A 13,318-nucleotide genomic window follows, 5' to 3' on the forward strand; every position below is an offset into this window, starting at 1 on the left:
CCCCCCCAGCCCGACCAAGCTGCGACCGATACCTCCTCCAACCCTGCAGTCTCCCAGCCCTTCCGGCTAACTCCCACTTACATCCTGGGCATGATGTGCTGTGGTATGGAATACCTCTTTGGTCAGTTTGGGTCAGGTGTCCTGTCTCTGCCTCCCCCCGGCCTCCCCTCCTCCCTGGCAGAGCACGAGGCTCACAAAGTCCTTGGCCAAACCAAAACATCGCTATCAGCTCTGTTCCCAGGCCGAAAGCCAAAACACCGCACTGCACCAGCTACCAAGAAGGAGAAAAATGACTGCTACTGCTGAACCCAGGACATTATCCACCCCTTATCCCATACCATCCACGTCATGCTCAGATCCCACATTTTCAATATACCATCACTCTTATCTAAGTGCATGGACCAGTAGCTATAAAGCTGCTGCGTCCATCTGGTCCATGATGCCAGGCTCCATCTCTTTTAACAGTCTTTCAGAGCAGGAGAGACTGTGTGCAGTGTTCACACTTGTGAATAACCTGGGCAATAGTGTCCATTGCTAAGTCCACCCCTCGATCATGAGTCCATCTCTATGTTGCATCTCTGCCCTGATGGCCTGAAGTGCCATGGGCCCACCAGGCTCAAAATAATTCACTGTCCCCTTCAGCAGTTTCTGCAGCTTGTTGCTGGGGACTCCATACGGCTGCCTTCCATCTCCGATGCTTCCAAAGCACTGGAGGGGCCCAGTGGACTAGATACTTGCCCATACTGTCCCACACACCCTGCCACTCATGACTGTCCAGCCTTGGGGAAAATCTCTTGGTCCCCCTGCATCGTCGTCTAACCCCAGACAAGACCCAAACCTCACTCTGCTTAACTTTTGAGATCAGACAAAATGGTGGTGGGTAGAAGACAGTCTGTGTGTGTGCCAACATACTAATCCCCATCACAATCAGCAGGCAGGTCCCAAGGATACCCAAAGGCCATTCAAAACCTTCAGAACTCTCAAACGATGCTGCTGCACTTGTCACTGGGGCTGGTGCAGCTGCTGGGCTTGCCGGCTCTCCCACCGCCAGCTTCTCTTTTCCTGAGTCCAGCTCTTCCTCCTCTGCCTTGCTGGGAAATGCTGCGTGGTCTCCTGCACCCTCCTGGGGCTCTGCGGGCGGCTGCCGGGGAATGCTCTCGGCCGTCGCAGGGCTGGGCTCCTCCGCGGGCCTGGGCTCGGCCGCGGGGCTGGGCTCCGCCGCGGGCCTGGGCTCGGCCGCGGGCGCCTCCGCGGGGCTGGGCTCCTCCGCGGGGCTCGGCTCCGCCGCCGCCGCCTTTTCCCGCTGCTCAGCAGCCGCCTCCTTCCGCTCCTCGACCGCCCCAACCTCCTCCACCCGCAGCCGTCCCCTCGCGGCCTCCGGCCCCGCTCCCGCCGCCGTTTGGTCCCAGGAGCCGCTCTCCCGGGCCGCTTCAGCAGCCGCCGGCTCCCGGGGCCGCTCCCCCTCGGCTCCCCGCGGCCTCACGAAGATGGAGGCGAGGGCGAGGGCCAGGCCGGTGAAGAGCAGCGGGACGGGCAGGTACAAGTCCACGGCCACGTCCGTCCCGCCCTGCTGCTGGAGCCCGCCCGTATTACAAGTCATTGCCATAAAGCACAGTGAGACAAGAACCTTAGCCCAAGCAACACACTTGATAAACACTAACACAGCAAATACCGGCTCTAAGTAATGTACTGCATTCTGAAGCTGTGAGATCAACAAGAACAACTCTGAGAGCCAATAAATCAGCATTGTGACAGATGACTATTAATCCGATCAGATCTGTCGTTATCTCAACCCCTCGTGCCCCACGTTGGGCGCCAAAAACAATTGTCGTGGTTTAAACCCAGTCAGGTAACTCGTTCACTCACTCCCCCCCTTCTCTCCCTCCCCCTGCCCCCGGAGGGACGGAGAGGAGAGGCAAAAAGAATGCAACTCCCACGGGTTGAGATAAGAACAGTTTAGGAACTAAGGTATAACACAAATCACTACTGCTACCACCAATGATAATAATGATAAAGGAAAATAACAAGGGAAGAGAATACAACACCTCACCACCAGCCAACCGATAACTTGCCACCCCCCCAGCCCGACCAAGCTGCGACCGATACCTCTTCCAACCCTGCAGTCTCCCAGCCCTTCCGGCTAACTCCCACTTACATCCTGGGCATGACGTGCTGTGGTATGGAATACCTCTTTGGTCAGTTTGGGTCAGGTGTCCTGTCTCTGCCTTCCCCCGGCCTCCCCTCCTCCCTGGCAGAGCACGAGGCTCACAAAGTCCTTGGCCAAACCAAAACATCGCTATCAGCTCTGTTCCCAGGCCAAAAGCCAAAACACCGCACTGCACCAGCTACCAAGAAGGAGAAAAATGACTGCTACTGCTGAACCCAGGACAGCTTGTTAGGACATGAGGCCACTCTGGGAGCAGCACCCAGGACCGCAGTGACAGTGGCAGTACGTAACTGCTTGCTACACAGGAAACGTGGAAGTGAGACACACTGCCACTTACCTCCTCCACACCCAAGGCGAGGGGCTCTGTCTCCAGGAACCTGCAAAAAGAACAGAACTTTGCTCAGGGACCTTGCAGTGGAGGGAGGGAGGGAGGGAGGGAAGTCTGCACAGCAGCTCCTCGGCAGGATGGGGCCCCTGGGTGGGCATCAGTGGTGTGAGCTCAGTAATGAGCTCCAAAACCGGGATGGAGCAGGTCGACGCTTCGCGTTGACACTGCTAGAGCAGTGGTGCAGGCAGCTGGCCACTGCTTGACTCCACATCTGCTCTCTCCTGCTGCGTGATTCTGAAGATCCATTCTGGCACGGGAGGAAACAGCTTGGTGCAAAGGCTTAGCTCAGCTTTGAGCTCTCAGAGGTCCAAGGGGTGAGGGTTAGGGTGTCTCTAACCACGTGGGTCTAGAACAAGAGTAACCATGAGAGATTCATGGCTCAGAAGTCAGAGAAGGGGCACAGGTTGGTGTACGCTGCCTATGTCCAACCACACAGCAACCGTCGGATTGTCTTGCTCAGGTGATCACTCTGCCCCAGGTAGCAGCAATGACCAAAGAGTAGGGAGGAAAGAAGGGGTTGGACAATTAGAAGGATAAAAATGTAAGCACACAAAGTCTTGTTGAGGCAGAGAAACAGCATTTTTCTCTCCGGACCAAAATAAATGTGCGTGACTGATCCTGGGAGTCTCTGATGACCAGCTCCAGCAAGGTTCGAGGTAGGGAAAGTCCCAATCTTTGATCTCACCTTCATGAGACCTGATGTTTGATTCCCTCCATGTCAGACTGAGTTAGAGCTGATAATTTAGAATACCAACAGTGCTTAGTGTGGACCAGAAATAACATCTGACACGCTGCCCGTCTGCAGGCTCCTAATGAGCACCTTGGAGACCATCTTCGTTTCCAGCTCTGGCACAGAGCATCCCACGGTGTCTGCTGAGCGCCCCAGAGGGGTCACAACACTGCTTAAGGACCATGCAGAGCAGCAGAGGAGCTCTCGTCACGTCCACAGCACTAAGGAGCAGCCAAGGGGCTGTGCAAACCCTCTGGAGAGGTGGACACCCCTCGGCAGGGGCAGGACAGAGGCCGTGTCCTGCCGAGGTGCTCAGCACCCTCTGCTGCCAACAACGCAACCACTCAGCACCCACCACTGATCTAAGTTACGGGAGAGGGCAGGGGGCTCCCAGCAGAGCTGACAGCCCTGCTCACCTCCCTCCAGCTGCTTTTTCAGACTTGCCTCTGCATTTTAGGGTCTGCTCTTGAAGGTGTCGTGCATCAAGCAGGGCCCCACTAAAGACTTGGTGTTACTTGGGAAGACTCAGCTGAGAATGGGCCACCCCAGTGCCCTGCTCATCTCCCCCAAGCCCTCCTAGTAGCCACAGCTCATCGCCAGTTCCCACGAGGTCACCTCCTGCGAGTCAGATCCCAATTCCCTTCACACAACTGCTTCTTGATCAGCTCTCTTGTTTGGAATAGCAGCACTGCAGTGCGCCACGGTGAACTTTGCTGGCTTTCCTAGGGCATTACAGAAAACCGTTTGCTACTGTCCTTCAAACTGCCTACACCAGACTTTTGTACCATGCAGAGAAGCCACAGCAGGAGGACCACTAGGAATGTGCTTCTAGATGGGCTTCAGCACCACTACAAGATTGCTCTTGGGCTTGGAAACCACAGACCACCACTGGATGGTCCTCCTCCCCAGGGATGTCCATACAAGGGCTCCCTCCAGCATCTACAGCTGGACCTAAAGCCACAGCAGAACCTGCCATTCCTCTCTAAAACTCTAAATAGCTCTTCTGTGAATGTGACGTGCAGTTCAACAGATGAACACTCGCTTCGAGGGGCTGTTTGCCTCAGGCCCAGAAGCTCTGAGAAAGCAGCTTTCTACATCAGCCTTCCCAGCATCAAACTGGCGCAGATCACCTATTCCCTGAGCACCTTGGCTGAGCACAGCTGAGAGGTGGGATTTCCTCAAGGCAAGGTTGAAAACAATTTGGCAGATCAGACAAACGGCCTCGGCCTTTGCAAACCACAAACAGGACATCAGGAAGAAGAGCTTCCAGGAGAGGGAAAGGTGCACATACCTCACTGGGTTCACCTGGCTGTCCTTCAGGAATGACCAGTGGTACTGGACAACCAGCGGGCTGCAGTTGCTCATCTCCATGTAACGCACATCCTTGGTGTCATTCAAGATGCAGCCAAAGTCCAGGGCCGTGGTCTGGAGCTGGAGATTCGGGAAGTAGACTTCTCCCCGAACAGTGACCTGCTCTTCATGAGGATGCTCCAGGAACCTGATCTTCAGAGCCTTCTCTGCTGCCCGGATAAGCAAGTCTTCCTCGTAAGCAGGGTTAAATGCGATGCAGAGTTGAAGTTCCTCCCCTCTCCTCAGCTTCGTGGGCTGCAAGGAGATGAAGAGAAAATGTTCCACGTGTGACCCCAACATGAGCTTCTCGCTTCATCCTCCGTTTTCTTCACAGCGTCTGACCAAGCACCACACTTCTGTCTGAAGCTAGCTGAGGCTCACGCTTCTGTGCTCTGCACCAATACAAGAGGAAATCCACACTGGTCTCCTCAATTCTGGATCCCCAGAAGCCACGTGCTAAACACAACCAAAGCAGCACTCTGGCATCCAGGCCTCCGCCCTGACTCTGGAGGAACTCCTTCATCCTGCAGCACAAGCACAGTGGCTTTGCAGCCTCACCCATGCAGGCGCTGATCACTGGCAGGCACAGAAACGGTGGCTGGACCTATGACAACACGTGCCTCACAGAGCCCATGCCCAGCACCTTCCGCAAACACCAGGGCAGGAGCCAGACAGCAGCTGGAGAAGCCTACCTCAGCCTTCCCAAAAGCAGGGCTGCCCTCAAAGACAGCAAGCTGCTCCCCACGTTATCTGAGGATGGCTGCTAGAGAGCTGGCATGCTTTCCAGGAGGCACCTTTCCTACAGCTTGCCCAGACCTGCTCCCTCCTCCTCCTCTCTTCAAGCCAGGAGGTCTCCTCCCGATTCAGATGGCATTCTCTTTCCTTCAGCAGCTCATTTTACATCTGATTTAGCTCGGCCCAGTTTACTGCAGACTCTACAGAACACACTTCCCTGCTGGAAGACCTCCCAACAGAGACACACCACCACGTTCATCCCTCTTCAAAGCTCAGCAGCAAGAAGGTCCAGGGCTGCTCACCTGAGCATCTGCAGGGAGAGGCTGCTGGTCCGCACCGCAGATGGAGAAGGGCTGCTCTAAGGCAAGGACCACAGTGAGGGGCAGGCAGCAGATGTTCTTTAAAGAGAGAGGCTTGTACTGAAGAGTCAGGACATCACTGGGGTGCTACAGAAACAGGAAACAAGAAAAAAGGACCTTGAAGCGGCCATGGACTTCCTCCCCAACCCCAAAAGCGCATCCATCTCTATTTACTCTTTTGATTGGTTTCTACCCCTCTGGAAAGTTTGTCCTCCAACTGTATCAGACGCTTTCATGTTTAGAACCCACAGCATCCCCCAGGGGACAGGCAAACAGGCTCGCCTACAGATGAAGGAGCAGGCCCCCAGAGGAGGCAGCTGCTTCAGCAAGATCCAAACCAGAAAGTGAACCCAGTCTGGCTCCACTTGCGTGTCCTCTCCTGGGCAGAGAGGACACACAGGCACAAGGCCATTTCCACTCACATACAGTACTTTCTTACCACCTTATCAGCTCTGCCAGGCCCGTAAAGCAGTGACGCTGCTCACAGGAGACAAGGCCTGCAGCGGAGAGCCTGCAGCAGCCCGAGGTCAGCTTTGAACAATTACGGGCACACGCAGACAGCTCCAAACCTCAACAGTCTGGCCGCAACCTGCTGCCCCTGCTCCAGTGACAAGATGTTGCAGTCTCAAAGCTAAGCCCAGCCGAAGCCTTTTCCTCCTGTCCGTGCATTGCTCCGGGCTTCCGGCAGGGTTTAGCTAACCTAGACAGTGGTTGGGAAACTAATTCTGGATGTATTGACATCCAACTCCTGCAGTGTCGTAGCACTCAATACATGGGAGCATGTGGCATCAAGCAGACCCCAGGCAGACAGCAGGGGGAGCTGAAAAGCTTCTGATTAGATGTGAACTGCCTGCTCGCAGGATCTGGGCTTCTCCGGAAGCCTGGGAACCGGAGGAGGGACCTGAAACCACAGAAACTAAATCAAGAGCTATCTGCTCTTTTTCAGACACCTGGCACGAGGGGGAAAGATGATGCAGGAGTCGGGATCCAGACACTAAAGGGCACACACTTTGCACTGGTGCTCTCGTCACTGCAGCTGAAGGGCACCCGTGGGTCCTTTGAAGAAGGTGAGGCTTGGGAAAGGCAAAGAGGCAGCATCCACAGCGACAGCAGGGAAGGCAAAGAGGCACAAGAGACGCCAGTTTTTCCTCATCAGCTTGAGGAGTTGACAGGAATGGCAGGTTTTCTCAGCTTCCCTACACGATCGCTGCTCAGACATCACCACGCCTTGGAAGATCCTCAAAACCCTGAGTACAGACACTGGTGTCTCTCGAGAAGGGGCCATGCTCCCCCTCGGCAGAGCAGCTGCAATCTCAGTTTTACCTGGGTGAAGTTAGAGAACAGCCTCATCTCTAGCAGCATCCTCACTCCTTTCACCACCAGCTCAGGGAGAGTGAGCAGGGATCTGCTCTCCACCTGCAGCCCCAGCACACGAGGTGGCTCTTCCAAAGCCCACGCTGCTCTCACGGCTCCCACACCTCGGCCCGTGCCCTTGGCTCAGCAGCTCAATTCCCTCTCCACATCAAGAAGGGCAGAATAGAGCCGTGGAGACTGTCCCCAGCCCCAGAGGGGTGAAAGAACGAGCTCGCCATTCATGACAAAAGCTTGGCCTGGCTTAAATCAACAGCCAAAGCTCTGTGGACTTGGAGAAGCTGTTGAGCTTCCTCCTTTGGACACAGGCACACCCCAGCCACACCAGTCAGTGCCAGCATGCAATCCAGAGACTCACCTTCTCCACCCGGAAAGGGATTTCTCTGCTGGATATTTGCAGGGCGGGAGCAATGAACTCGCACGTGACGTCCACCTGCATGATCAGATTCTTCACTCCCTCCTTGCCCACGATGGCGTGACACAGCAGCTTCTCCTTCACCACCTGCATGCGAGTCACACGGCACCCAGGGGGTGTTACCAGGGTGTCCAGAAAACATACTGCAGCTGTGAGCCACCCACCCACAGACCCCATTACTGCAGGAAGTTACAGCCATTGGTCTCCTCAGGAGCTCTCTCTTCTTTAGATGCTGCATCCTCTTCCTTCTGCACTCACATGTCCCTGATGTTACAACCCAACCGCCACAAAAGGCCCTCGGGAGTCTTGTGCTGCCTACAGCTGTCACAAGAATCCCTGCCACAAATGATTATTGGTTTGATTTGTCCCACTGACAAGCAAAATGCTTACTGAGAGCTCTAGGAACTCATTCAAAAAACCAAACCAGACGGTATGAAGGGAAACAGGTGATAGAAGGATCAATGCCAGCAAATCCTCCCTTGGAAGTTTAGTGGAAAGGATCCGTGGGAAAACCCCAAACAGCCAGCCTGCCTTCCTAGGATGTACTGTGTCCTCCGAGAGCTGGCTTTAAACCAAACCTCCCCAGGAAACAGACGTCTTCCACTTGGCATGAAAACCCTTTCCTTAAGCTGGATGCCCTTACATCCAAGACTTTTCCTCATTCCTCATGGTTTCACTTCCCCACATTCCTCCCTTTATTCCTCTCCCTTCCCTCTGACACACCACCACAACCCAACTCCTCCTCAGAGCCTACACACTTCAGAATCACCTGTGCTGCACGTGCAACGCAGGGTCTTGGGCTTCTAACCAACCTCAAGAGTGTGAAGTTCTCAAGACCCAGGGAAGGTGGAAAACCCAGTCCCAGGGTCTTGGCTTGGACTGCAGGAGCCAGGTAGCCACGGCTGAGCTCACAGATGCCCATTTGGCTTTCCAGGTAGGACACCCTCACCAGTGGCCTGACCACTTCATTCCCTTTCCGGTACCTTCTTCCCCCTTCAGCAAAGCCTTACGGGCTCAGGACTGCACAGGGACAGTCCCGTCGGAGTCAACCAGCTGAGAAATCAAGTCTTCCTCAAGCTACCACTGAGGCAATCCTTTAAAACACCTCTCAAACTCTAGGAGCAAATGTCAAGGGGCTGCAGAAATGCCCTGATGCGGACGGAACTCACCTGGGGGGTGCTGCAGGAGCCTTCCAGCACCATCTCCGCTGTCTGGCCAGGCATCAGCTCCGTCCTCAGCGGCTGAAGCTTAAACACGGGGCCGCAGGAGGAAACCTTGCCCTTGGTGTTCCTGACGGGAGGGAGATGCTTGCGCTGCTCAAGTGTGGTGCCACCTTCTGTGGTCCAATAGAGCAGATGGGTGCGTTGTCCTTTGTTTGTCATCTTGAAGCGGTAACAGCAGGGATCCAGGCTAGAGGAGAAGCAGAAACACAAAATGGCAGGGGAGCTGCTATTTGCCAGGGGTCACCCAGCGTCAGCACCCTGAGGGCACGACCTGATTGCACACTCGGCAACAAAACCACCTCCAAGAAGGCTGACCGAGCGTAAAGCTTCACCAAAAGGCAGACCTTGGCTGCCCCTAGGTTTGTCACCATCCACCAGCTGCTCTGCTTGCAGCCAGCAAGGAAGAGCTTCGTACACAGCCTGCCCCAGATGCAAGTGGGGGCAGGAACAGCCTCGCTGCCGTTCCACCTTCCCCTTGGCACCTGTTGTTCATGCCTCTGAGGCGTCTCTTAGGGAGCATCCAACCCTCATTGCCCCCAGCGTACCACCCTCTGGGGGCAGCCGACAGCAATGGCAACAGCTCCAAACTCAGCCCGCAGGCAAAGGCATGAAGGGCGGCAGAAGACGTGAATCACATGGACGCTGTCCCCTCCCTTGTGCAGCCACCCTGTGCAACCACACTGAGCGCAGCAAACTCCGGACAAGCACCAACCTCCCTGCAATGGCCCTGCTTACGTGGACGGCTCGTGGCTGCCTATTTTACCTCTCCAAATCTGTCCCAAGTGCTTAAGGTAGGATTAACCTGCTCTTTCTGCCCCAAGAATTCAGGTATCGGAGCACCACGGACCCCCTCTGCAGCCAGAGAAAGGAAGAGGCACCCCAAGAAGACAGTTCTTCTTGCCTGAGGAGGTCTCCAACACAAGGCAAACAGCACTTTTTTCCTCCCGTCTTTAAGAACATGCCTGCTTTCAGACACACACGTTGGGACCAGTGAATCCTCTCCTGCCAGCTCAGCGATTTCAAGTCAGACTCTTTGTTCATCCCACTCCACCTCAGCAGACTTCCACACTTCCTTCCCCTTCCAGGGCTGGTCCTGCACCCACCCTCGCTTGCCCGTGCCTCGCAAAGCAGGCAGGAGAAACCAGGAAAGAGCCACCACGCCTAATAAAGAGCAACCGGGCACGGAGTGCGGTAGAGGAGCCAACTGGGGAGTGACACAGGGCAAAGAAATTCTGCTGCTCCTCCAGGGCTCCCCGGCAGAGGTAGAAATAAACCAGCACCATTCATTCAGTCGAGGAGCTGCTAACAAGCTACTGCCCAGGCTTGCTGCTGCTCTGAGATGATACTCCAGAGCGAATGGGAAAGCAAGCAATATCACTGCAAAGAGAAACCTGGTTACACTTGCAAGGCAGCATTTCCCAGCTGGAGGCTTCCAGGACCTGCTCTTTTCCTCCAAATCTTTCTTCCATAAAGTGAGGAAATAAATGGATTAGGACTAAAGATATAATTTAGCAGCAACAATTTAGCAACTGGTCTGCAGCTGGGTGGCTTTTCAGAGTACCTAACGACTTTCAGATGGCCATCAAATGTTTCTAAAGGAACCCCTGTGGCTTCAGGGAAGCAGAGCCAGGACCTTGAGCACTGAAGAAGCTTGAGGGACTGCAGCAGAACTCCTCCTTGCTGAGCCCATGGGGAAGTGGGAGCCGAGAGATTCCCTACCTGAAGCAGGGGCCCAGCTTGAGCTCCGGGCCAAAGGGTTTGTCAACGACAATCGTGGTGCCAACGCCAACAGCCTGGACGGGGATGACGCAGGCATGACTGTTCTCAATGAACAGCACCACCTCGTCCTTGAATTGCTCCGTGTCATCCAAATTCGCAGTGACAACCACAGACACCTCGGCCTTGGCAGGGATCACTCCTTGACTGGGTCCAATACTCCACCACGCGTTTTCGCCAGCCTGCAAGACAACCAAACACTCATTTAGGATGCAAACCACGGACCTGGCTGCCACCAGCCAAGGGCTGCCCAGACAACACGGTCACACCAAGCCAGTGGCTGGGAAGATTCCACTGACATTCACGTACGACTTCTCGGGTTCATGCTGACACAGGGCAGCTCGCTTGGAAAGGAGCCCTGAGAGCACTGCTCCAAAGGTGAATCTGCGAGTCTGCTCCCTCACAAAGCTCATTTATCAAAGCTTGGCAACAAGCCCGCCAGAAAATTGTACCCCAGAAACTATTCCTGAGGAGTGAGGATGGGCGTCTCGACGGAGCCAGACCTTCAACTCCCTGGGGTGACCCGGCACAGCCCTGCTGTCCCAGCCAGGCCAACAGCCCGTGTCAGGGGAGGAGGATTTGCAGCCTGCCCTCATTCTTTCAGTCAGCATCTGCTCTGGCTCCAAGGGGCAGCACAGCGCAGTGCTGAACAGGAGACCTGCCAGGGCCACAAGGCTCTGCCGAGACACTTTCTCTTGGCTTTCTAGGTCAGCTTGCCTGCCCCCAATCCAGCCTGTGTCCCACAGACAAGAAATCTCTTGGAACCACACTACAAAATCCCCCCACTTTCCAGACAAATACCCAACCTCTGATAACATCTCTGCTACTTGCTTATCCTTGAGTGTGCCGGAAAACGATGCCACAGCTGCATGCATTCGATGCACAAAGGCAGTGGCTATTTCTGACCCTGTAGGAGTTTCTTATACTATTGGACATCAGAGTTCCTGAGGAACCAGTAAGGGTTGGGATCCATCACTTCAGAACTTCACCACAACAGTCAGAATCTTATCCCAGCACAGACGTCCATCGTGAACAAAAGCTTCCACAGTCTGCTTACAATGGACACCAGTGCGCAGCTGATGGATAGAGGGAGGGAGGGAAGGAGAGAGGGAGGAAGGGATGGAGAGCTGCCCTAAGGGACGACTGAGGAGACACCAGTCAGTTCTCTTGAAGCTACTTACAGCTGATTCACTGAAGTGATCTGGTCACTCTGGCCTTGCACAAGTGACAGAGGAAGCAGAACACCGCATTACAAATGCAGCTGCGCTTGATCAAGCCGTGGCTCTAGCAAGAGCCATAGCTCTAACAACAGCATTCCCACTTTGTCAGGCTGACCCACTGGCCTCGTAGGGCTGCTCATGAAGGGGAAATAAACCCCGTCCTGCACCGGCTGGGTGCAGAGCCTTGTCCTGGGTGGTTCAGCATTCCTGGTGGCGGGGGACCCTCTGTTCTTCATTTCAAAGCTGCTCCTTATCCACACAAACAGCCAGCGCCAGGAAACAGCCCAAAAGCACCCCGAGCCCTGCACGAGGAGGAGATCAGAGCCTGAGGCTGGCTACCTGCTCCCACCACCAACCGGCCTCCTCCTGGCTCCTCAGCATCAGCATCTCCTCAGCACAAGCGTGGGGACCACTGCGGTTTAGCCTCTGCCCCGAGCACCAGCAAGGGGATGTTTCACAGAATCAAGGGGCAGAGCTTGTCTCCGTTTGTGTTCCCTGTCCACAGCTCACCCCTCCAGGATCGCATCTGCCCTCCCTGCCAGGCTGGGGAGGTCAGGGACACCACTCTGACCATCGCGGTTCTCCAGGACACGGCTACGGCTTGGCCAGCTGTTGCCACGCACAACGTTTCATAACCAAACTGCCCCTGCTTTTCCTCTGGGAAAAGCTCTCAGCTTGCTTCTAGAAGCACAGCCGTCTTGAAGACTTCTAAGCCTCTGTAATTCAGCTGCCAACAGGCACAGCACAACAGGACATGTTTGCTTTCCCCTGACGAGCAGAGTAACAAGTGCTTTGGTTACCAGCAAGTCAGAAAGGGCACTCAAGGAGGCAGCTGCTGAGGGCACTGGGGTGCTTGCTCTTTGCAGAGATGGAAAGCAGATTTTTATGGTGCGGACAAAGAAACCTGCCTGGGAATCTCCCACTTTGAGGGTCTCTTGAACCCCCAAACAGCTGCAAAAGCAGCAGGAGGGAAATTCAGCCCCCTCCTCCTTGCCCAGGGGGCTGAGCCTCTGCTCTCACACACTGCTGCCTGCTCCATGCGCGGACACAACCAAGTCCCCAGCGACAGGCCTGGGTGAAGCAGCTCCACAGCTTCAACAACCCAGCCTGCACCAGAACAAACCTCCTCTGAAGCCCCTCACAGACTCCCCTCCGCTGGGAAGCACCCCCCAGCCCCAGCACACTAGCCCTTCCCGCCCGCATCAGCCCATCAGAGGATCCCACAACCTTCTTCTGCTCCGCAGCCTGTTCCACCACGCGGCTTCCAGGAATTAAACAGCCTTCTTCTGCAGCCACACGCTCTACAACGCTACAGAGCCCACAGGCTCTGCAGGTACACAGACCTTACGAGTCTACTTCTGGCCAACAACCCAGCTGGTTTCACCCCCAGGGAGGTGTGAAACCCACTTCACCGTAAGCACCTTGAGGACAGACCTCTCAGTTCCAAAAACAAAGACTCCCACAGCTAAACGCCTTCCACAGAATAAAGGGAGAACTTGCAGAAATGAGCTCCTTTCTGCTCAAACATCTCTGCAAACTCTGCTTTACTGACGGGTGCCCCAGCTACAACTGCCCCCAGAGCCA

At 55.2% G+C, this 13,318-nt stretch overlaps 1 protein-coding gene across 1 annotated transcript in view; it reads right to left on the minus strand.

Annotated features, from left to right (window-relative positions):
- The window catches only part of LOC133277469 (hydrocephalus-inducing protein-like), a 43,938-nt gene that overhangs the window by 14,895 nt on the left and 15,725 nt on the right, over nucleotides 1–13,318 (minus strand). The window contains exons 13-18 of the mRNA XM_061469310.1: nucleotides 10,458–10,696; nucleotides 8,685–8,925; nucleotides 7,459–7,602; nucleotides 5,673–5,816; nucleotides 4,577–4,890; nucleotides 2,505–2,544 (exon numbers count right to left, since the gene is read on the minus strand). Of these exons, the coding sequence (XP_061325294.1) occupies nucleotides 2,505–2,544; nucleotides 4,577–4,890; nucleotides 5,673–5,816; nucleotides 7,459–7,602; nucleotides 8,685–8,925; nucleotides 10,458–10,696 (1,122 nt within the window). The remainder of the gene's footprint in view (nucleotides 1–2,504; nucleotides 2,545–4,576; nucleotides 4,891–5,672; nucleotides 5,817–7,458; nucleotides 7,603–8,684; nucleotides 8,926–10,457; nucleotides 10,697–13,318) is intronic.

This window comes from Pezoporus flaviventris, unplaced genomic scaffold (assembly GCF_033815535.1).
Source record: "Pezoporus flaviventris isolate CSIRO_AGI_PZ_B2104156 unplaced genomic scaffold, CSIRO_AGI_Pfla_v1 ptg000056l, whole genome shotgun sequence".
NCBI classification, from domain to species: domain Eukaryota; kingdom Metazoa; phylum Chordata; class Aves; order Psittaciformes; family Psittacidae; genus Pezoporus; species Pezoporus flaviventris.